This window comes from Camponotus vicinus, unplaced genomic scaffold, assembly GCF_025532165.1.
Source record: "Camponotus vicinus isolate PSW18456_S1 unplaced genomic scaffold, iyCamVici1.0 SCAF_13, whole genome shotgun sequence".
In the NCBI taxonomy this organism is placed as follows: Eukaryota; Metazoa; Arthropoda; class Insecta; order Hymenoptera; family Formicidae; genus Camponotus; species Camponotus vicinus.
Genome location: NW_028141949.1, coordinates 15,214,347 through 15,235,599, shown reverse-complemented (window position 1 = coordinate 15,235,599; position 21,253 = coordinate 15,214,347). Strand labels below are relative to the sequence as shown.

General features: G+C 30.3%; 4 protein-coding genes across 10 annotated transcripts in view; 3 read left to right on the top strand and 1 right to left on the bottom strand.

The window, feature by feature from the left end:
• The first annotated feature begins 31 nt into the window (after window positions 1-31).
• On the top strand, window positions 32-4,448 carry LOC145963871 (uncharacterized). 3 transcript variants are annotated; one of them, XM_083086152.1, is made up of 6 exons: window positions 41-441; window positions 532-624; window positions 728-2,606; window positions 2,871-3,157; window positions 3,362-3,977; window positions 4,119-4,448. In XM_083086152.1, exons 2-5 carry the CDS (start codon window positions 606-608, stop codon window positions 3,541-3,543), a joined length of 2,367 nt encoding a protein of 788 aa, XP_082942278.1. In that variant the 5' UTR covers window positions 41-441; window positions 532-605; the 3' UTR covers window positions 3,544-3,977; window positions 4,119-4,448. The 3 variants fall into 3 exon arrangements, with proteins under 3 accessions (XP_082942279.1, XP_082942278.1, XP_082942277.1); XM_083086151.1 differs by having other exon boundaries at window positions 532-2,606; XM_083086153.1 differs by lacking the exons at window positions 3,362-3,977; window positions 4,119-4,448 and having other exon boundaries at window positions 32-441; window positions 532-2,606; window positions 2,876-3,014.
• LOC145963877 (dolichyl-diphosphooligosaccharide--protein glycosyltransferase subunit 4) lies at window positions 4,119-4,448 on the top strand. The gene has a single exon (XM_083086167.1). It carries the CDS (start codon window positions 4,119-4,121, stop codon window positions 4,221-4,223), a length of 105 nt encoding a protein of 34 aa, XP_082942293.1. The 3' UTR covers window positions 4,224-4,448.
• Window positions 4,449-5,303: 855 nt separating this feature from the next.
• Window positions 5,304-13,756, top strand: LOC145963873 (tyrosine-protein kinase receptor torso-like). Of its 4 annotated transcripts, none has more exons than XM_083086155.1 (18): window positions 5,304-5,592; window positions 7,565-7,610; window positions 7,724-7,866; window positions 8,351-8,477; window positions 8,596-8,703; window positions 8,776-8,846; window positions 8,922-9,084; window positions 9,170-9,330; window positions 9,407-9,533; window positions 9,610-9,740; window positions 9,947-10,157; window positions 10,310-10,482; window positions 10,596-10,674; window positions 10,788-10,853; window positions 10,944-11,017; window positions 11,244-11,458; window positions 11,544-11,681; window positions 11,765-13,756. In XM_083086155.1, the coding sequence occupies exons 1-18, from the start codon at window positions 5,446-5,448 to the stop codon at window positions 11,943-11,945; spliced, it is 2,361 nt and encodes a 786-aa protein (XP_082942281.1). In that variant the 5' UTR covers window positions 5,304-5,445; the 3' UTR covers window positions 11,946-13,756. The 4 variants fall into 4 exon arrangements, with proteins under 4 accessions (XP_082942281.1, XP_082942280.1, XP_082942283.1 ...); XM_083086154.1 differs by having other exon boundaries at window positions 5,438-5,592; window positions 10,596-10,686; XM_083086157.1 differs by lacking the exon at window positions 5,304-5,592 and adding an exon at window positions 6,924-6,980 and having other exon boundaries at window positions 10,596-10,686.
• The window catches only part of Rme-8 (receptor mediated endocytosis 8), an 11,530-nt gene continuing 3,329 nt past the window's right edge, over window positions 13,053-21,253 (bottom strand). For both annotated transcript variants that reach the window (XM_083086150.1, XM_083086149.1), the window contains exons 6-19: window positions 20,763-21,173; window positions 20,027-20,592; window positions 18,816-19,728; window positions 18,391-18,747; window positions 18,108-18,299; window positions 17,502-18,014; window positions 16,825-17,403; window positions 16,286-16,715; window positions 15,938-16,220; window positions 15,631-15,844; window positions 15,356-15,541; window positions 15,118-15,258; window positions 14,783-15,023; window positions 13,053-14,691 (exon numbers count right to left, since the gene is read on the bottom strand). In XM_083086150.1, coding sequence (XP_082942276.1) covers window positions 14,576-14,691; window positions 14,783-15,023; window positions 15,118-15,258; window positions 15,356-15,541; window positions 15,631-15,844; window positions 15,938-16,220; window positions 16,286-16,715; window positions 16,825-17,403; window positions 17,502-18,014; window positions 18,108-18,299; window positions 18,391-18,747; window positions 18,816-19,728; window positions 20,027-20,592; window positions 20,763-21,173 — 5,142 coding nt within the window. In that variant the 3' untranslated portion in view covers window positions 13,053-14,575. The remainder of the gene's footprint in view (window positions 14,692-14,782; window positions 15,024-15,117; window positions 15,259-15,355; window positions 15,542-15,630; window positions 15,845-15,937; window positions 16,221-16,285; window positions 16,716-16,824; window positions 17,404-17,501; window positions 18,015-18,107; window positions 18,300-18,390; window positions 18,748-18,815; window positions 19,729-20,026; window positions 20,593-20,762; window positions 21,174-21,253) is intronic.

The window sequence follows — 21,253 nt, the reverse complement described above, 5'->3', positions numbered from 1 at the left end:
TGTTCAATATTTGCGGCTGGTTTCCTAATTGGTTGCTGCTATTTATTCATGAATAATAACATCTTGTTGTTTTTACGTCATGTTTGATTCACGCGATGAAATCACTATGCTTTTTTGCCGGTTTTGAAATATTTTAAATGCCAGATGTTATGTTTCCGCTGTTAAATCTAACCGCAAAATTGAATGACGACGAATTTCTTGTATCAATGTATGAATATTAATGAATATTATTGTCTGGAATCTCTGATATCAATGAGAAATTCGTACGAGACTGGATTATGTATTGTTTAAAATATCATAGAAAAAATATATAAATAGATGTCGATAATATTTTGATATATGGAAACGATTTCAAAAATATACTCAAACATGCATTATCAATCTTATGATGGTGAAGAATTTGAGCCAAGAATTATACCAAAACCGACAACAAAACTCGACGTAAGTTTGCTCCCAACAATAGTTCATTATTGTCTTAATACATATATACAATTTGAAGATATTAAATATAATTAAAGACAATTTTTACAGTGCTTTGCAGTGCCAACTGTTCCAGAAGTATCTTTAATCTTTGAGAAACCAATAATACGAAATCTGAATGATGGATGCAACAATTCATCATCAGTAAGATCATTAAAACCAACACAAGTCTTTGATAATATTGATGCTAATGTGGAACGCATTAATTCCACATCACCTATTTCACACAATCCTAATTCTTATGCAGCATGGAGAGAACAGAATTATACTCGAGAAGCTAATTCTAGAAATGCAATGCATGTTTCACCATTATGTAAAAATATTCATAGTTGTAATCATGCATTGCAATCAGATGCTTTTGTACAAAAGCAACAAGAGCAAGATAAAATTTGTGATATGCCAAAACGAGCAGTAAATATGAGGACCAATGATGGAAAATATGAGAAGTGTGTAAAATTTACATGTCCTGATACAAGAAATTCTTATAGAGATCTTGATAGAGAGACCTATTCATCACATACAAGCAGGAATCTCTCTTGTAATTCTGTACAAAAAGCAAACTTTAATGTATCTGATCATAGCACAGGAATACCTAACAAAGCTATTCCAGATACTTTGAAAGGAACTGAACATTTACAAATGCCATACCACACTGGATATCAGCAACTTCATGTATCTAATCACTCAAATTGTAATATGGACAATAATGAAACAGTGAAAACTTTATTACAAATTGTAAACAGTCAAAGTGAACAGATAAAAAATTTACAATTACAAATAGATAGACTGGTAAGAATGCAGGAAGAAAGTCTTAGGAATAAATCAACATGTTCTTGTTCATCGACTCTTGCAAATCAAGTATTAAACTATCCATCAATAAATTGTTATGATACTGCCCTTAGTTCCTCTCTTGTACAATCTCAAAACAAAGATATGAAGAAAAATGAGGGTACACAGAATACATCTGCTATTGAAAAGAAAGATTTAAAAATTTTTGGTGAAAATAATAAATTGGAAGCAGCATTGTTGGAACAGCAATCAAAGAAAACTTTTGTGGAACAAAAAGTTTCGATTGGCGTCATGACAAGTTTTGAATTTACTGTACAAAATAGTCCATTTATGATAGATCCTGAAATATATGAGAAAAAAGAAGTTTGTAGAGAAAGTAACAATATTAATAGAAGAAATGCTGTAAATATACCAGATACAACAGAGTCTGTTAAAAGATATGCATTTACGCGCAAAACTGGAGCAGCACAATTGGAAAACATAGTTGAGGATTCAGAAAGTCATTTATCCTCTAACCAACAGCAAAGTAGTAATTTTAATGTGAGTTCTTCCGTGAGAGATTCAGAGAGACATACTTTAAAGGAATCAGATGTATATAATGCAGCTAATGCATCAGAATCTTCAAAAATGTATCAATATCCTATTACATGCTTAAATCAGAAAGAAATGCATAAAGGAATTTATACAGAGGAAGATGATAACACGAATGAACAAGTGAAGGATACAAGAAAAATGTTTAATGAGTCTCTAAACGTAGAATGTAGTCCTAAAAATATGAATTATAACAGAAGACTTGAGAAAAATGATTATACTACTATAAACAAGGAAAAAAATGCTGCTAACATGAATACTAATAAACATTTTGTGCACAATACTCATTTGCCTGTGACAGATTACTATCAGAATCATAGAAATAAGAAACATGATATTAATATTAAACAAATTAATGATGTAGGTGATAGCATGATACTCAGTGGAGGTGATCTTAAAATATTTGAAAGACCACCACCAACTCCTGAACCAAGTATTCATGTTGAGATGCAAGAATATACGAGCGATGACGAGAGTGATAAATTAAAACATACTCCAAAAATAGGCTGGACATTCTATGACAATGTTTTAGGACAAGTCAATGAAATTTTACAAAATTCTAGTGTTATGGACAAAAATAAAAATCAGAGTAACACTAAGATGGTTTGCAAAGGTGAACAAGAAAATGATATGGAACCTAGAACAGCATTGAATACTGTTAAAGCAGCCACTTTGGAACAACTTCGTAAACTTGGGATCAGTTTAACTGACAACGAATATAGAGAATCAAATAGCAATAATAAAACGTATGTGTCGATTTTTATATATATATAATTTTTTTTGTATATATTTTATTTACAAAAGTAAATTTGCATGTTAAGCATAAGAATTATTTTAGAAATAAGAAATTCTGATATAAGTTTGAATAATTTGTTTAGTAGTTGCACCAAACTAACTTATTGTTATTTTTAATACATGAAGTAAGTACATAGTTATTTTTTTTTTATTCTTTTTGGATGTATATATATAATATAAAGGTATATATGTAATTGTGTAATTTTTTTCCCAAGGTTAGATTTTGATTCATCTTTTTATCCTCGCTTGGATCGTCAAGCAAATATGATACATACTACTAGCGTTGTAAATGAAACAAATACAAGTATGCACATGAAAGCTTTAGCATTAAAATATTTGAGCGACGAGCAACTAGCCGATATAGCATTGCATAAACAAGAATCATCCTCATTGAAGCATCTCATGGTCAGTAATATGCAAGGCACCAATATGTCGCTTGCTACAATGCGTTATCTAGAAAGATATAAAATTTTGCCAGGAAAAAATAACATTGAAATAGAAAGTGAGTATTAAAGAATTAATTAAAGCAAATACTTTATAATTTAAACATAATTTAATACATAGCAATGTTTATATAAAACTATGTAGTATGAGTAATTTAATGATGCTAATATATGCCTCTTTAATAATTATCATTGTTTAATATGTAAAATATAAATTTGTGTGCATGCATGCTACAAATTATATTCATTTATTTATGTTTTAGATACTGATCAAACATATGATGAAGTGGCACCTAAACATGATTTTAAACCAGTAGCTGGAAAAAATAATCCTACACTACAACGTCCTACACGTCAATTCCCTTTCATACAAACACCTGGTACCACTTGTCCTAGCAGAATATTAGATCTCTCCACTTTAAAAAGACAACCAAAATTATTATAAATTTAAAATTAACATATATTAGCATGTGAGCAATATATTTATTATATAAACGACATTTTTATAAAAATTTTATAATTTTATAAGAAAGAAAACGAGAGAAAAGCATTTAAATTGATATAATAAATGATTTAATTAAATATAGAGAGTGATTCTCAGCGTTTTGGCGTTAATACTGTAATTTTCAGATAGCGTTTTACATTTTATCATTGAAATCCTTAGCCTGGACTCAAACCTTATTTAGCAGAGACTCAAACCCCGCTTGGGGAAGACTTAGCGACTTGGCAGAAATTGAAACCCCATCTGGTGGAGATGGGTGGAGATTTAAGTCTTTTTTTTCTCCAGTGCGTATCATTACTCGTATATTGCTATAAACGTTATCTGTTACCGTATAATCTTTTGGAAATAGTGGAGCGATTATCTCGCACAAGCTCAAGGTAATTATATCTGATATGTATAATTCACATTTTATGAGACACTATTATTTGATGAAAAAATGTTGGACTATATTATTATAACAATGTGTCAAATCTGCAATTTGAAAATTCTCTTCTAAAGCAGACCATTTGCTTTTCCAGATGATCACGGACGTACAATTAGCCGTATTTTGCAACATCCTGGGAGTTGCGCTATTTTTCTTAGTCTTTCTCTTCCACTACATAAATGCCAATTATTCGAAATAAGGAGAGAAGCAGAATTGTCATTCAAAGTTTACCTAATGTAACATAACCTGCGTTATTAAATTGATAACATGTATGTCTCTCTTCCACGTTGACCATAATGTTCAATAAATATGTTATTTTGCCACTTTAAAATATTAAGGCATTACGTATCATACACATACTATAGATAGAAATTGTACAATGTTTTTTCATGTTTTTAGAAAATAAATTCTATAGTTTCTTTTATTTTATCACGTTTTATCTTTCTTTATAAGTTTTATTTTTAAAGTAGACAAACAGATAAAGATTTTTCATCAAGAACAATGTTATGCAAATATAGTTAATTTTTTTCAGAGGTTTTTCAACTATATATATGTCAAATGTTATAAACAGCAATGTACATTCATCAATCAGTTTTAATTATTACTTCACAATATATTTTGAATACATTTTTCATGTCATTAAATTATCATATTTCAGGTTGAATGCTTAAAGAGAACTGAGATACAGCTGGCTTTTGTTTAGCATAACACACATGTGTGTGTGATCTAAATTTTAAATAATTTTCCATACTTGATGCGGAAGAAGAATGTATAACACCTTGTGCGTGGAAAAAAATATTACTTCTCTAATTTATCAAATCAATCAATTAAAAATGCTACACGGATTGTACTAGTCAAACTTATACTTTTTTTCTTAAAAATGCAATCGAATACAATATATATAGTAGAGGAGCAGAGGAAAAGTGGGAGTAAATCCTACCTTTTATTAACATACAAGGTATAGTCGTAAGTCGTGGTAGGGGACCGTCGTAATACGCGTTAAAACAACGCTCGAGCTTCTTCAAATGTGGATTCATTGCGTCACATTTGTAAGCTTCGCGGGCACTTTAGTTTCACGGGGAATGTTGTTTAGTTTGAATATTTGTGTCGTTTATATATTGAAATGCAACGCGACCTTATTATTAAATGTGCATGTTTTAAAGATTAACATTTAAATATATTTTGGACACAATCTTGTGAAAGATTTGTAAGGTGCTTATTTTACATATTTATCTTGTGAATTATCTCTTTAGGTAAATCCTTTGGATTTGAAGTATAAATCAGTTATTGAATTTCGATTTAATAAGTTACTCAGCTAGTAATCAATTGAAAATGAAGAAAATAACAAATGAAGTGAAAATGAAAAAATAGAAAGTATCCGTCATCATTTTTATCCCATAAATCCGAGTACTTTTCATTCAATGTATCTTGGATGGATAATGCGTACATCTATCAGAGTCGACGGAATGTTGTTGATACTCTTGTTATCTTTTTGTGCAATTACTATTCATGGATTAATTTTCCAACAAGCTCTGAATATTGCTGAATGCTTAGTGGCATGTAAAAATGTAAGTCAAATTAATTAATTTTCATTTTATTCTTTCGATATAATATCACTGTATTTATTTTATTTATTTTAATCGAATATTTTTGCCATACAAATAGAATTTATCCAAAAATATGTATTAATTTATTTAAAATATTTCATTTATCTTATTTATTTAAAAATACTGGTAAAACTAAAAAATAAGGTAAATATAAAATAAGGTCATATCATAAATGTGATACTCTGTCTGGTATAATATCCTATTTGACATGTTTTATTTCAATAATATACCATGCAATTTGTTTATGAATGATCTACGATCTATTCACACTAATTTGCAATACAAAATTAATGGAAAATCGGTGCGACGTATTGTACTTCCATACGTAATTTTATATCGGAAAAATGATAACGAATGTTACGAGAGTAAAAATTCGCCGCGATATCAAACATAAAATTCAATGTATGTCGCGATATCAAGATATAAAGACGCTTATATATAAAACAGAAGTATTTGTACTCAATAAAAGAGTTGTCGAGAGAAATGCTACTAGCCTGACTATTATTTCTGAAATTTATTGTGAAACTATTAATGGAATCGAACGTACTTCTTTTTTAATGAATTCTTCTTTGGCTAGGAATTTACCTACGTCGAGTCTGTACCTATATATATTCTTACAGACATGAAATAAACATATGTTCAACAATACTGTACACATTTTAGATCTTCGTTTTAACACTTGTGTCAATATAACAAAACCTGAAAAGTAGCTACACGATCGTACTCATCCCGATAAAAGTGATATTGCATTACTCGGTTGTTTCCAACATGTAGATTAAAAAAACAAATTCTTTCACATTTAATCGTGATAATAATGATTTTGTATTCGCCTACAATATTTCACGACCGTACATAACATATTAACATACACACAATAATAACATTATATAAAGCATTAGAACTCTCGCGATTTTTTAAAAGAATATAAAAAAATATACTAAACAATGTAATAGTTTCAAGTTAAACTGCATCGTAAATGTATATTGAACTATATTGAAAGAGAAAAGTACTAAAGTGGCAGACAGCAGACTGCATAATGTATGAAGTTGCTTTAAACGTGTTTATCTCCTTTTTCATGTTTCCTCTGCACTTGTGAAAAGTCATACGAGTTAAATTAAAACTGAACACATTTAAAAGATAAAAAAAGCACATATCTTTTTTCTTTGCAATTTTTAATGATAAAACTTAACGATATAAATTATACATTTAAACGGTACTTGATGATAATGCGTTGATGGCGCATCGGATAGCGCTATTCCATTCACGCATTATCACTTACGAGTACCGTTTAAACGCAGGTCAAATTGATGCAGTCTCTCTCTCTCTCTCTCTCTAAAGACGTGTACGAGGTAAAAAGTTTTGTAAAAGTTTCGATTTGCGTATTGACATTTGTCGTAAGGTTTGACGACAATCGCATATTGATATGTACTGTCGCTCGTATGTATCGCGTAAAAAAAAATAGACGCGACTTATAGCAGGATTCTGTAGTCTGATCGCGACGTCCCGCGTGTTTTTCATTTCACTCATCTCTCCCTTTAAATTTACTTAAAATATATTAATGCGAATTTTCATTTCAAACGCGACATATAAATGAGACTTCAACCAGTTATCAACTTCTCGGGGAGGGGATTGCGATATATTTTAAGTATCATTTAAAACCTTAGAATGTGCGCAAAGTGACCGAGAACGATCGTTTGTGGTGCATCCGTCTAGTGTTCAAAAATACATCTCACTGAATATTTGCCAAAATCTCGTTGCTTATTATCGCGGCACACGTGACGTTGAAATTGATCGTTTGATAAATATTTCGAAAAAAATTGAAAAAAAGATGCGATATTGGAAATTGCAAAATAATATCTTCATATGTTGCTACGTAACAGATATGATTTTGTCTGTCTGTTATAATGCGCATCAATTATTTGTCATCTTTCAGAAGTCATGTCGAGACAGTTGTCCGCAACCTACGGACAAATTTGAGCGTAAGTTAAATAATATAATATTATAGAATTATAAGACGATTAATAATGTATGATCGAAAAAATTTCAAATATTTTGTTCCTAAATATATTACATTAAAACTACTTTACAATAGCTTCTCCGAGAATAAACGAAGAAGCTGATGCAAACGTTAGTTTGCACTGCAGAGGAACGAACTCGCTAATAATTAAACACACTCCTGGGATCTATGTTATTGAACAAAGCGTTTCTGCTGATGCATGGGATGTAACTATAGTGGTAAATGTTTTTTGCGATTATTAAATATGTACAATTAATTATACAATTAATTTAATTAATACGACTAATTATACAATTATTCTATTAGTTATTTGATACATTACAAGTCTTATTTTTGACAAAAGAAATAGTTGTGATATATAATAATAATATAAAGAGTTGCAATAGCAAAAGCGGTTTTAAACAGTTTAGATATGTATATTAAATCTCGAGAGTCCTGAGACGTGTATACTTGTATGAAGTATCAAGATAAGTTAAATTTATAATTACGATGCGTTAGAGTGTTTGATATTCGCACTTTTAATCGCTCAAAAGTCAAATAAATATTAAATTTCTTTATATTTCTTAAATATTTCTTTATATTTACATAGGACGTGTTGTATCAATTTATACGGCAAAGTTTTATAGAAATGAATTTTCTAGATTGTAAAACATTTTTTAAAAACATCTTTTGTATTTCTTTTAAGATAAATTTCTTTTGTAGAGTAATGGCGAATTATCGGCATTTTCAAATTTAACAGCGGACACGCTTTATCGTTATCGTTTATACAGATTAACACAAAATGGAGTTTCATTAGCCGAAACGTCGGATTGGTTTTCAACTTATGCAGGTATTAATTTTCTGAATCGATATCTCTCAATGAATTATATTATTATAATTCTAGATATTCAATATTTATTTTACAATACACTATTTATCTATTTATTAGACTTGATTAATATTTGTAGTTGATTATGAACCACGCAAAATTGATCACATTTCACTTTCAAAGATCCAAGAAGAAAGTAAAAATGTGTGCGAATTACAAGCGGAAATTATTTTTGAGCCTGCTGAAGGTATATAATATTGATATACATCTAATAATTTATTATTATATCTACACACATTGTGAAAATTATATTTTTTAGATCGAAGCTGCAATTACAATGTATTATTTTGGGCCGGGGAACATAACTTGATCAATTTTGATTTAAGAAAGGTAAGAATGTTTATATATTGATATAAAAGTAATATTATTTTTACTTTATCAAATATTATTCATGTATCTTTTTAGTCTTTAGATTTCCGCTTTTTTCTCAGACATTTACGATACGAGCAAAACAATTCCGTATCGATCCAATCGGGTAATGATAACTTTTCGAAAATCAGTAATGCAACGATATTTACTTTTGTCACACCATCGTGCTTGGAAGTTCATCGCAATTTAAGTATTTGCGGTAAGTTATTAAAATAAGAAAGAATAAAAACTCGAAGCTAAAATAATTTAAATGTATTAATAATTAATGGTTTTTTTTATTGTAGCACCTGAAAAAGTAAAGGGTTTACAAGTAAAGCATATTCGAAGACATCAAGGATTATACGACATCGCAGTCAGCTGGAATGAACCCATTTTACAACCGGACAATTACACATTACAATTTGACTCGTTTCGATATGAACCGCATCTATTGACTGTATCTGGAGTTAGTATTATCGCAGTAACGATTTCTACAACTCCATTGGAAAATAATATAAATTTAAAATGATTTTTCTCTCTAGGACTCACTCGAAGCTTTCTTCCTGAATGTCGAAGTAGGATCGCAATATGAAATCAGCATCGTAGCGGAATCAATGGGTGGTGTAAGTTTACAGTCAACTGTATCGGGAAACATCGATGAAGTAATAGGTAAATATACGCAATGATCATTTTAATTAATTACATTAAATATAAATTTCGATATTATACGATATAATAATTGTAGAACTATCTTATCGCGAGATTATCGTAGCATTACCGGCATTAATAATCATTATGGTGGTATTTGGGGTGATTTGTATGCAGCATCGTAAAAAGAAGAATAAACAGATTAACATGGAATATATGCATTTTGAGGTAAGTTCAATGTCGACAATCTGCTTTAAAGTTTAATACCTGAACTAATTTCGAGATACATATTCATACATTTTTCTGTCTGTTACATAAGTTTATAATTTAACATTAGAATTTTTAAACAGATTTATTGCTGTTGTAATTAATCTCTTATTGATGCATTTATTGAAATAATTATCTGAAACTTTGGGATTTTTCACATTCAATAGGATTCTATAGATTCTCCAAAGAAACCTTTAAAGCGAGATTACGCAATCGAGAATGGAGATATTCTTTTGCTATACGATAAATTTGAGCTTAATTCACAAAAGTTGAAACTTAAAGGTGTGTTGGGCAGTGGAGCGTATGGTATTGTTAGACTTGCCTCGTTTCAAGATGAATTCGGCGTTATGACAGATGTAGCTGTTAAAATGATGAAAGGTATCACGGAACAAAGATATAATACATATATACGACGGAATATTTATATAAAATCTAAAAAATATATTAAATTTTTATACACATATATATCTAATGATGTAAAATGTATCAGAATGTGTACATGTAGAACACAATCTTATTCCTTTACGTAGACGATCCAACGGTAGAGGATATAAAAAGCTTTCAACAAGAAATTTCAATAATGAGGTCCGCTGGTCAGCATCCGAACATAGTATCTTTAATCGGATATTGCACTTTAGATAATAAACCTTTACTAGTAGTGGAGTATTGCAATAAGGGAGATCTGCAAACATATTTAAGAACGGTGAGCTGTTCAAAAAAAAAGAGATGCAATAGAATTTTGTTCAAATTAATAAATAATCGCTTTAATTTTTAGTTATTTGTAGAAAAAAATTCCATTTTGAATTTCGTTTTTAGATTTGGCAGAATTTAGTAAATGCCGTATTCGAACGTAGGACACATTTGAAATTCGAACCGCTGTCCTTTGCCAATAAAGGCAGATATCAAGGTTTTAGTATACATACATACATATATTTATAAATTATTTATGAAAGTAATAAAAATTCAGAATATTTATCCTACAAAAGCTTTCTTTTATCACATGTATAGGAAAGAGCGAATCTTTTTGTGAGAACACACGCACAATCACCAATCGCTTATATGATATTCAACAAGGTAAATTACATAGATAACTAATTTAATTGAATATATTCAGATAGCATACATATATAATACAATTCTTCTAATATTAATTAATTCTGGCAGATGTAATAAAATACACAGAGAATGTTACTTCCGCTGATTTACTGAATTTCGCTAGACAAGTAGCCACAGGAATGGTAAGTTATGCCAATTAATAATTTATTAATAATTATATATATGTGTATCACAATTATATCATTATATATCATAATTATATTTTTTTTAATTGTAGTAAATACAAATTACGTCAATTTACAAAATATTACAAAAATTTTATAATAATAAAAGTTTTATAATATTTTGATATATCATGATATTTACTTTTTTAATTTTACTGTTTCGCATAAAAATAAAAATGTTTAGGAATTCTTATCTTCCAATCGGATAGTACATCGTGATTTGGCTGCTCGTAATGTATTAGTGCGATCGGATAGAGTGGTGAAAATTTCAGATTTTGGTCTGAGTCGCGATATCTATCAAGAGAATGTTTATCGAAAGAAAGGAAATGGTAAATTACCTTTAAAATGGATGGCGATCGAGGCCTTAACGCATCAAATATATACTACTTATAGCGATGTGTAAGCATTTTATTTTATATTATCAGATTATAATATACATTATTATATGCCATTTGTTTCATTTATAATAAAAATTGTATTATAGATGGGCTTTTGGCATTTTGTTGTGGGAAATAATCACCTTAGGTGCCATGCCATATCCTGGGACTCCCACAAATAGAATTTTACAACTTCTAAAATCTGGATATCGAATGGAAAGGCCACCAAACTGCGGTCGAGAACTGTATGTATATATATTACATTTTTTATCTAAATTTTATAATTCCCAAATATATATGTAAATTTTTTTATTTTTTTTACATATAGATATGATATAATGTATTCGTGTTGGAATCTGAGACCGCAAAATAGACCGACTTTTACCGAATTGAAACAAAGCTTAGACAAATTGCTCAGTAATTATTCAGAAAATAAATATTTGAATCTATATGAGATTCTACATGAATCAGCTGACGAAATAAACAAGGCAAGATCGCTCAATGCATAAATAGAATTAAATAGAATTAAAATAATAGTATTATAATAATAATAGAAGCACACAAGTATATTAATTAACTCGTCAAATCAAGTGGTTCAAAATATTCATATCATGTGCAAAATCGTTTATTTTCTAATCATATGTATGATAATCTGTGGTAAATTCTTTCCTATACATATGTATTTACAATGTGTTGTTCACAATTTAAAAAATTTTATGAGATAAAACATCAACTTAACTAAAGCTCTTTCATTCGCAATTAAATTCACAAATTCTTTATACACAATACAGTGCAATATATTTAAAAGTGGTGGTAACTTATTAATGTAATATAATTTTTCATTATTCTCACCATTTTTTTTTAAAGATAGGATCGACGAGTCACGCGCACAGATAAAATACTACTAATTATATATCTTATTATCATTACCAAATGTAAAAAGAAAAATTTTAATTATTATTTCATACATTCATTATAAATTTAATTACAAATAAATGCATTTCTATATAATATATCATTACTATTACCAAGAAACTAAAAAGTTAATTAAGTTTATTCTGCTTTATATTTGCTATATGTACACGATCCAATCCATCAAATTTAAAATGCAAAAATGTATACGTATATTGATATATGACAAGAACAATATAATTTGCATTCATGTATAAAATCTTTCTATATCATTTCATTGTTGTTTGGAATTATTAATACATATTATATCGATTGAGTATTAGCAATTGATATGAAAAAAAGAAATATTGCTCAGACAAGATCTAAATGTAAAGATATCTAAAAGATGCTTTAATATTTCCGTCCTTTTCTTCTTCTTCGATAATTTTTTTTTCAATAATGTCTTTTATATAAATGTTTCTGGAAACTCATTAATATATTTATATATTAATAAAGAATCTTTTTCATAATATCATCAGACGTTATCGCTTTTTACATAATCTTCAAAATGGCAATTAACCTAAATCTTTTTCGAAAAATCGTAGAATAAATAATCTGTTCAATAATAAATATTCTGCAATTTTTGGCAACTTGAATGGAACTCTATCGTATGTAATTATAAAATATTAAAAAGGTGGAGACAAAAATTGACATATATTAAATAATTATAATGATATAAATAGTATATATTTTTTTAATATTAAAGTATACATAGTAATGTATATTTCAAGATAGTAAATAGCAAGACATTCAAAATTCAAGATACGTTTGAATCGCGATGGTTATCAAGCATACAATCGAGAATACCTTCAGATTTAAAAATATGTGATATCGTCTCAAAATAATATGTATACTGTAAAAACTTTTACATAAATAAGTATAATAATTTTTTTCATACAAATTTTTTATTCTGATAATACGTTAAAAAAAATGTATTTTTCATCATGAGTGAATATATTAGATAGGAATATTTTCCAATTCTTTAATTAAATATTTTCTAATTCTTAAATGTATTTATGTTAATCTCCTTTTCACATAGTTTTTTTTCTAATATTTTTCTCTCATAAGAACGTGCTCAATTTCATAAGTACATTTTATATTTCTGACTGCTTGGAATGTGACCAATGAAAATGTAATTTTTGCAGTGGTAAGACTTAGAATGTACCACCATCTTTTGTTATATGTATGCGTCACAATTAACATGCTATCACAGAGAAAGTTGTTGCATTACTACATATGAATTCTTGTTGGTTTTATTTTTTTTCTTTTTTTTTTGATTTTACTGCAAATTATTACATAAAACTTACTCATAGTCTTCTCGAAAATTTTTTTATGTATAAACTCATGGTTAATCTAGTTAAAAAATAAACATCTCATAATATTCCGTATCATACATATGTAGATCTCTAAAGATATGAAAATTGGTTAAGATAGATGTGTATTTCTTCGTGTAATAATTTTTTCTTAATAAAAATTCAAGTAAAGATGTAATTAACGCGTAATTAAGCTTAAAAATTGGATTATAAAATAATCTTAATTATTAATTACATATAAGTGTGAAAACATGATTATGTCAAAACCGGAAAAGAAAATAACTCACAATAATATTATTTTAAGCTTAATTAATTGATACTTACTTCTTCACTTAGATTTTTAGATACAGAAAAAAGTCGATTTTTTCGAATTCATCTCAAGCAATACTCAAATTATATTTTTTTTTTAATACCCAGCGGACAAACTTACAAATATCTTTACCGTAAATCCATTTAGATCAGACACGTAACGAAATATCATATTACGCTGCTGAGTATGAGATAAAAATTTGTCCGAAAACTCTCTTGTTTGATATAATAAAGTGTCTGTTGGAATATTATAATTTTATCTATATATATATATATATATATCTATACTTGTATTATCTTAAAAACTGACAGTTTAAGTTTTATAATTACATTATATACTACGACTCATATATAAATGTAATTAAAGAACGAAATATATTATATAATCCTATGATATAAAGATTATACAGCAAAAACAATATTTGATTAATAAATTTCTTTCTTTAAGAAGCCAAAAATCACAGACAATGTAGTCTCTATACCGGTATTTTGTTTACCGATAGAAAATCTCTTAGACTCAGTACACATTCTCACTGTCTTTTGTACCACTTACGATGCTACCTATATCAGATGCTATCATTTCTATTAATTAAATTATCTTCTTTGTCTACCGGTGGGGGGCCCGCGGTCAAAGTTGCACTTGGCCCCGCTGTTAAGTAGCCAGCGGATACAGGCGTTGCCGCTAATAACAATGGAGCAATAAAAAATTTTAATTAGCGAAAAAATTTATATTTTTATATTATAGTAAAAAGCTATATATGGGTATATTTTACCTGTAAGATAACCAGAATTGGTATTATTAGAAATAAACAGATCATGTCGTTGATCCTTATATTCGGCCCATACACTCGATTTTTCCAAAATAGCATTAACTTTTTCACCAAGAAGTAAACTTTTTGTCATGGCTTTTAAAGCTTTTACTATTTGTGCTTTAGTCGTGGCAGGATTCTCAACAATATCTAATCGTCCTTCTAATATATTTAAAAGATATGGTACCATTTCGGCGTCCAATGCCTGCATGTAGTAACAAAATATTGTATCTAATATTTCTAAACACGGTGTATTTTAACGTGTAATTACGTAACGAGTGCATTTCATACGTCTTTACCTGCTTAATAAGTCTATCTTCATTTGTCGAAAATAATCTGTTCAATGTTTCACATGCCACTGCAATCATGTCTCTTCTCGATTGCATCGCATGCTTTAACGGGCTTATACAATCTGTTTGACATATGGATGAGATACAAATCTGTGCAAGTATAAATCGAAAACGAGAATTAGAAATGTATAATTATAAATATAATTATCATATACGCGCGCACACATACAAAATCAAAGAGACTTACTTCGCTCGTAGCTAATTGATGTAGAATTAATATAGCTGTTTTATATACTGATGGCTGACTGTTTTGGATAGCCATCTGTCGACAAAGACGCGGTATATGACCCAAGGATGGTACTTGGTCTGCCAAAGTAGGTTGTGCCTGGAGTAAACACACGAGAGCCTGGGTCGTTAATTCCAACATATCCGTCTAATAAAAATACAAATGCACATAATAATGCGTATTGACAAAATTTCTAATATGTGCGTTTTAGTATTAATTCATTTTATAAAATTTACATCAGTCTTTTCCTTGGACATCAGCATTAGTGTGGTATCCATCAATTCACTTAAGAATTCTTTTGGTTTCCTAAGTGCCCAAGCAGGACTGGCTATGAATAATCTAAGATATACCCCACCTACGACAGGTTCGTTGGTCGCGATGTCGATATTATTCTGTGTATCAGGTAACTTTAATATGGCATTAGGGTTCCGTCTCTGTAACGCATGGTATCTAAAAGATAAAAAATAAAATTAATTTTACTTTGTAAAAAAAACGAATGAAAGAAATGAGAACAAGATATATTGCAGTTTTTGTAAAGCTTACTCGTCTTTTAATTCGGCAATAATTCTCGCTACTCTAGCTTTTGCATCATCGTCCCATATCAATTCAGGATTTTCATGCTTCGTTTCAAACATGTGTACACATTGTTTGGGTGCATCGCGAATAGCTTCGCTGAATAATCTCGGCAAAAATTTCGATAAATCAAGTTTAACTTTTGGTCCGGCTAATTTGTCGGATGACATTTTCGCGAGTAACTCAGCAGCTGCTTCTCTTATTTGAACATTACTCGAATTACAAAACAGATCGAGAATGTATACAACAGCTCCTGAAAAATATTACAAATACATTAGATCGGAATTATATTGAAATTCAACGCTATCTTTTACAAACCTTTTGCTATTGCATCTTTTACGATTTTAGTAGAACTCATCAGTGCATATAAAGTTTCTAACGCAAGAAGCTGACATTCCTTTAGGCTGTGCAAACATAACAATAAATGCACTACAACTTCATTCGCGGCTATGTCATCAACACATTCCTGATTTTTTGTAACATTACTGATTATTTCTAGAGCGCTCTTTTGAATTAATTTAAAGTTATTACAATTCAAAAGTCCAAATAGCAATTTAAAATGTCCCATACACTGCAATTCAATTCCAGGATTATTTTTGATAACATTATTCAGTGCTCTAAGCGCCATAACAATGTGTTCCAACTTCTCTTGATCTTTTTTACTTTGAGGAATACTTCCTAAAGATGTCAAGTATTCTGAAGACAATAATAAAAATTCGAGCAAATTTATCGTAAAACTTTTTGGGTTCTGAAAATCAAATAGCTCTTTTAAATTACTTTTATCATCGACCTGGAAGTTATTCTAAACTAATTGTGTAAAGTTCTCTATATTCTATAATCCTATTTATAAAATTTACCTCAATTGGATAAACTGGTTGTTCATTATATACTTTCACAAATATTTCACCGATTACTAATTCATCGGCATGAGCAGTATATTTGAAATCGCTAAAATCATGTTCAAAGTTATCGCTATTATTTAATCTCTCTTGCTGTTTCGCTTCTAAATATTCATTTAATTCCGCTCTGGTTCCATTGTCCCAGATTAAGTATGGATTTGAACAATTAGAATTTAATATTTTTAAAATCTCTTCAGGTTTATCTTTAACGAGCTGACGTGCTAGATAGGGCGTTAACAAGTTTTCTAGGGCAGCAACGGTAACGGGATTAACAGGCGTCTCGTTTTCTCCCTTCATGTAACCGCCTAACCTAGCGCAAGCGCGAACTGCCAATTTAGCTAAATTATTGGCCACTTCTTGACGATTCTCATCCTGATTTCTTTCCACGCCACCTTCCTCTAACGTGTAATCATAGTTAAACATAAAGAGCAACAGATCCCACAAAGCACCAGATTGTAATAATTGCATTTGTAATATACTATCTGTAGCGAGAGATGAAATACATTCCGTGACAACCGCACATAATTTTGTTAAATGCTGTAAAGGAAAATAGGGAAATCAAAGTTAAAATATATTTTTACAAACAGATTAAATAAAAAGTAATTTTTTAATTGTAAAAATACTTTTACAAATACCTTAAAGTGCAATATTCTGCAAAGGTCTTTTACGAGTTGCGGCAATTCAATTATCTTATCTCTACATCCTCGGAACGATCCAGCAACAGCGAAACATCTAGTGATATGCATACAAACTTGCACCGCTACGTCGGTGGGTTTACTCGAGTTGCTCAAGACAGACACGCATCGCGTATATGCTTCCAATAATACGTCTAAACCACTCTCTCTTCGCAATTCTTCGGCATTTAAGGCTGAACAATGCACCGTATGATATGCGAGTTCGCTCGCAGCTGCTAGTAATGGGGCAGATTTGGAAAATAATCGTTCGTCGTCTGTCTCTAGCTTAATCGTCTTGATTAGCTGAGGATAACCGGCGTACTTGTAAGGTCTAAGTTCATCCGTATATCTATGAAAAAGTATGCTCTGAGTTCTTAGAATCAAAACAATGTTGTCAGGATTAGGACCAGTAGTCGACCAACAACTGCGACTGCATAAAAATTCGTACGCCTGACTAACAGCCTCGAATTTATCCTAAAATTACCAAATGAATATGTTTTAACAAACTCAATAAGTGTTCTATATAAAACAAAATACAATACACAGGATAAATCTAAATAAACTTACTCTCCCCTCAGGATTCTTGTCGGGATGATACATTTGAGCTAATTTATAAAATGCTTTTCTAACGATCGCTCCGTCATGTTGTTTTCCAACAGATAACCCGAGTTGCTTGTAAGCTTCATCCACAGTCATCAAAGGTGGTTTCTTTTCCACTTCTTTCTTCCATGCGTCTAATACATCTTTTAATAATTGTACCTAATTAAATATTTACACACATAAGTTAATATTATATAAAGAGTATTGCTTAATGTAGTATAAGAAATAGTCAACTATTGTCTAAACTTACGGGTTCTGGAATAGGCCACTGTGGAAATTTAATGGTATCACAAAGATGTCTGAGATAGAATATCTGGCAGAACAATTCATTCTCCAATTGCGGATATCTTATAGCAGGTATAGCGATGTACTGATACCTGGCCATGGTATGACTTCGTAACTTGGGGCTAAAATCTGCGATATGCGCAGCAATTTTTTCAATAAGCATTCGTCGCATCTCCGCGTTCCAAATTGCTTCCGGCGTATCGTAATCTCCGAGAAATATCTGCGCAAATTTCTCCGCCCCATGATTTTCCAAATAACTCACCATTGCATCGGGTAATAGTTGACCGAGAATACTTCGTTGCATAATATCTGAAGAGGTGTTCTAAAGAATATAACAACATTATATCTCTATAATTCATATATTAAAATACTATAAAAAAATAAACTTACATCGTCATTCCTAAAGGCTTGTTTTGTATGCGTAAGCTGTAAAAACCTTGCGATTGGTAAGACATTGGAACCAGTATACATTAAGATAAAATAAAATACGCCGGTAAGATAAATCTTCGATACATCCGCGTTATCTCGCATTATTTCACATAACAACGTGGCGACTCTTTCAACTAGAATCGGATCAAACGTTAGCAAAAGCTGTACAATATGTGGCAGGTACTGAAGGTCGGATAATAATCGCTTCACGCGTGGTAACGGTCTGATCACCGCATCATCGGCGTCTCTACTTGGAAAATATTCGCACATCTTAATTAAGATATTCAAGATTAAATTAGCCAATTCACTTTCATTTATTACGGGAGTTCCTTTCGCAACGAGACTCCATTTTAATTGCGGCACTTGCGAAATTGTTTTCCATCCATCTAATCCCTGTGCCCAAACTTTTGTCTTATAAGTCACATGATTCGAACTATACAATTCTTTTAGATCTCTTAAGCTTATCGGTCCTTCACGTTGGTCTCCGTTATTATAATACCATTCCTTTTCCATTCGTTCTTGCTGCGGGCCTGCCTCTATCACATTAGTTTGCGCTGGCACAACTGCTCGAGAAGTATGTAAATGTGCTAATGTCAATAAATCGACCAAAGTTCGTACTCCGTTTTGATCCATTATATCCTTGACATTTCGTCTATGCAATATGAGCTTATTTACGAACATAACTAGTCTATCGCGTTCCGTTCTATCTAAGCAGCGCTCCAACATTCCCAATATATATTTCGTATCTGAGAATGGACCAATGTCCTCGTAATACCGACCGTACACTATCGTCATTGCTTGCAAGCAAAGGCACTTCATTTCGATTTTCGCAGTCAATAAAAATCTATGATATAAATCATTAAAAAACTCGTATCTGTAATTAAAAATAAAAAAATCTATTATTACAAATTATGGCTAAAAAATTTGGTATAAGAAATTAATATCAAGCACAATAAACAAGGTTTTTTTTTATTTAATTATATATCTTGTAATTATTTCTTGCAACACTAATATTTTTTACCATTGACATATTTTTATCTTACACCCATTCTTCATCTTTAGATTCACACAAAGTTGTTAAATTGATTCCATCAATATGTGCTTTATATTAACTGATTATAATGATTTTCATTAAATGTATGTAAAAAAAAATTACAAACATATGTACTTACGATTTTCTTATCGGGCTGTCTGGACTATCTTTTTCTAACAAAAGCCTCAAATAGTAATCTCCAATTTTAACTTCATCCGAGAGACATTGATATTGTACCTCAAATTCTCTATGATTCCATGCAATCAAAGTTCCACCAGCCAAATCTTTATCCAAAGTAAACGCACGTATCTCATTTTCCAGCGCTATTCTCAACTCTTCTCTTGTTTTATGATTCCAAATCAAGTTTGGCAGTGCATGATTTTGATTAAATTTATAATAGAATAATTTCCAATTTGCTTCAGATTTAATTCTCTCTCGACGTTTTCTCAAGACTATCGGACGCTCTTTAATTTTTTCTCTTCGCTCTATTCCAATACGAGCACCCCAATGCTGTAGAGCATTTTCTACATGCTTTTCAACTACTCGCATCTGACGTTCGATAGCAATCCATTGTGGGCTCTTTTTATTTCTAGATGCATGATCTATTGCTATTTTTAAATTGTCACGGTTGTTCAATCTCTCTTCTTCAAGAAATGACTCTGGTACCTTTTCATCAGAATCCAAATAATTCAACAAGCCGACTGGCTACAAATAAAGCAGTAGTTCCACATTATAGCAAATATATCTCAAATATCTTTTATGGGGAGCGCAATTTGCCTATATTATTATTATTTTATATAAACATATACATATAATACACATCTATATAAGTAACACATCTCTTATATAAATTGAAGATAATATAATCAACTCACCATAATTCGTTTCAATAATCCCATAGCTGTGGGATGTCCCGTGACCCATAAACCTACTAGATGTCGGCATAATTGTCGATGCGTTAAGAGTCTACTATCACTACCAACAGTAAATAAACTATTTAACAAATGTCTTGGTAGAGCCCCTTCCGCGAGTGCCAATTCTTGCATTTTTGCTGCTACTTCTGGTGCACCTTCTTCAATGATAGCACGCATTATTAATCCAGCACCTTTGACCACAGCCAGTGAAGGATGTTGAAATAATTTAAACAGAGATCTGCCTCTTGTAGCAACCATTTCTAAAAGATTGTCAAAATGTTTACCATCAGTCGTTTCACTGTATGGTACACACAGGGCGAATGTTAAAAGATCGAGCATAGCAGAGACTACCAATGCACCTGTGCCATGATTCTGTAATATTAACAAAGAAATACTTTTATTGGTAAAACATTTCAATATTTAGTTTAATAAATAGTCTGAATAATTTATAG

Bases quoted from the DNA above. Each gene is read 5' to 3' on its own strand.
- LOC145963873 (XM_083086154.1), top strand. From the start codon at position 5,446: ATGTATCTTGGATGGATAATGCGTACATCTATCAGAGTCGACGGAATG. The intron at 9,331-9,406 runs GTTAGTATTATC...TTTTCTCTCTAG, and splicing joins ATCTATTGACTGTATCTGGA to GACTCACTCGAAGCTTTCTT. The intron at 10,158-10,309 runs GTATCACGGAAC...TCCTTTACGTAG, and splicing joins AGCTGTTAAAATGATGAAAG to ACGATCCAACGGTAGAGGAT.
- LOC145963877 (XM_083086167.1), top strand. From the start codon at position 4,119: ATGATCACGGACGTACAATTAGCCGTATTTTGCAACATCCTGGGAGTT.
- LOC145963871 (XM_083086151.1), top strand. From the start codon at position 340: ATGGAAACGATTTCAAAAATATACTCAAACATGCATTATCAATCTTAT. The intron at 442-531 runs GTAAGTTTGCTC...CAATTTTTACAG, and splicing joins AACCGACAACAAAACTCGAC to TGCTTTGCAGTGCCAACTGT. The intron at 3,158-3,361 runs GTGAGTATTAAA...TTTATGTTTTAG, and splicing joins AAATAACATTGAAATAGAAA to ATACTGATCAAACATATGAT.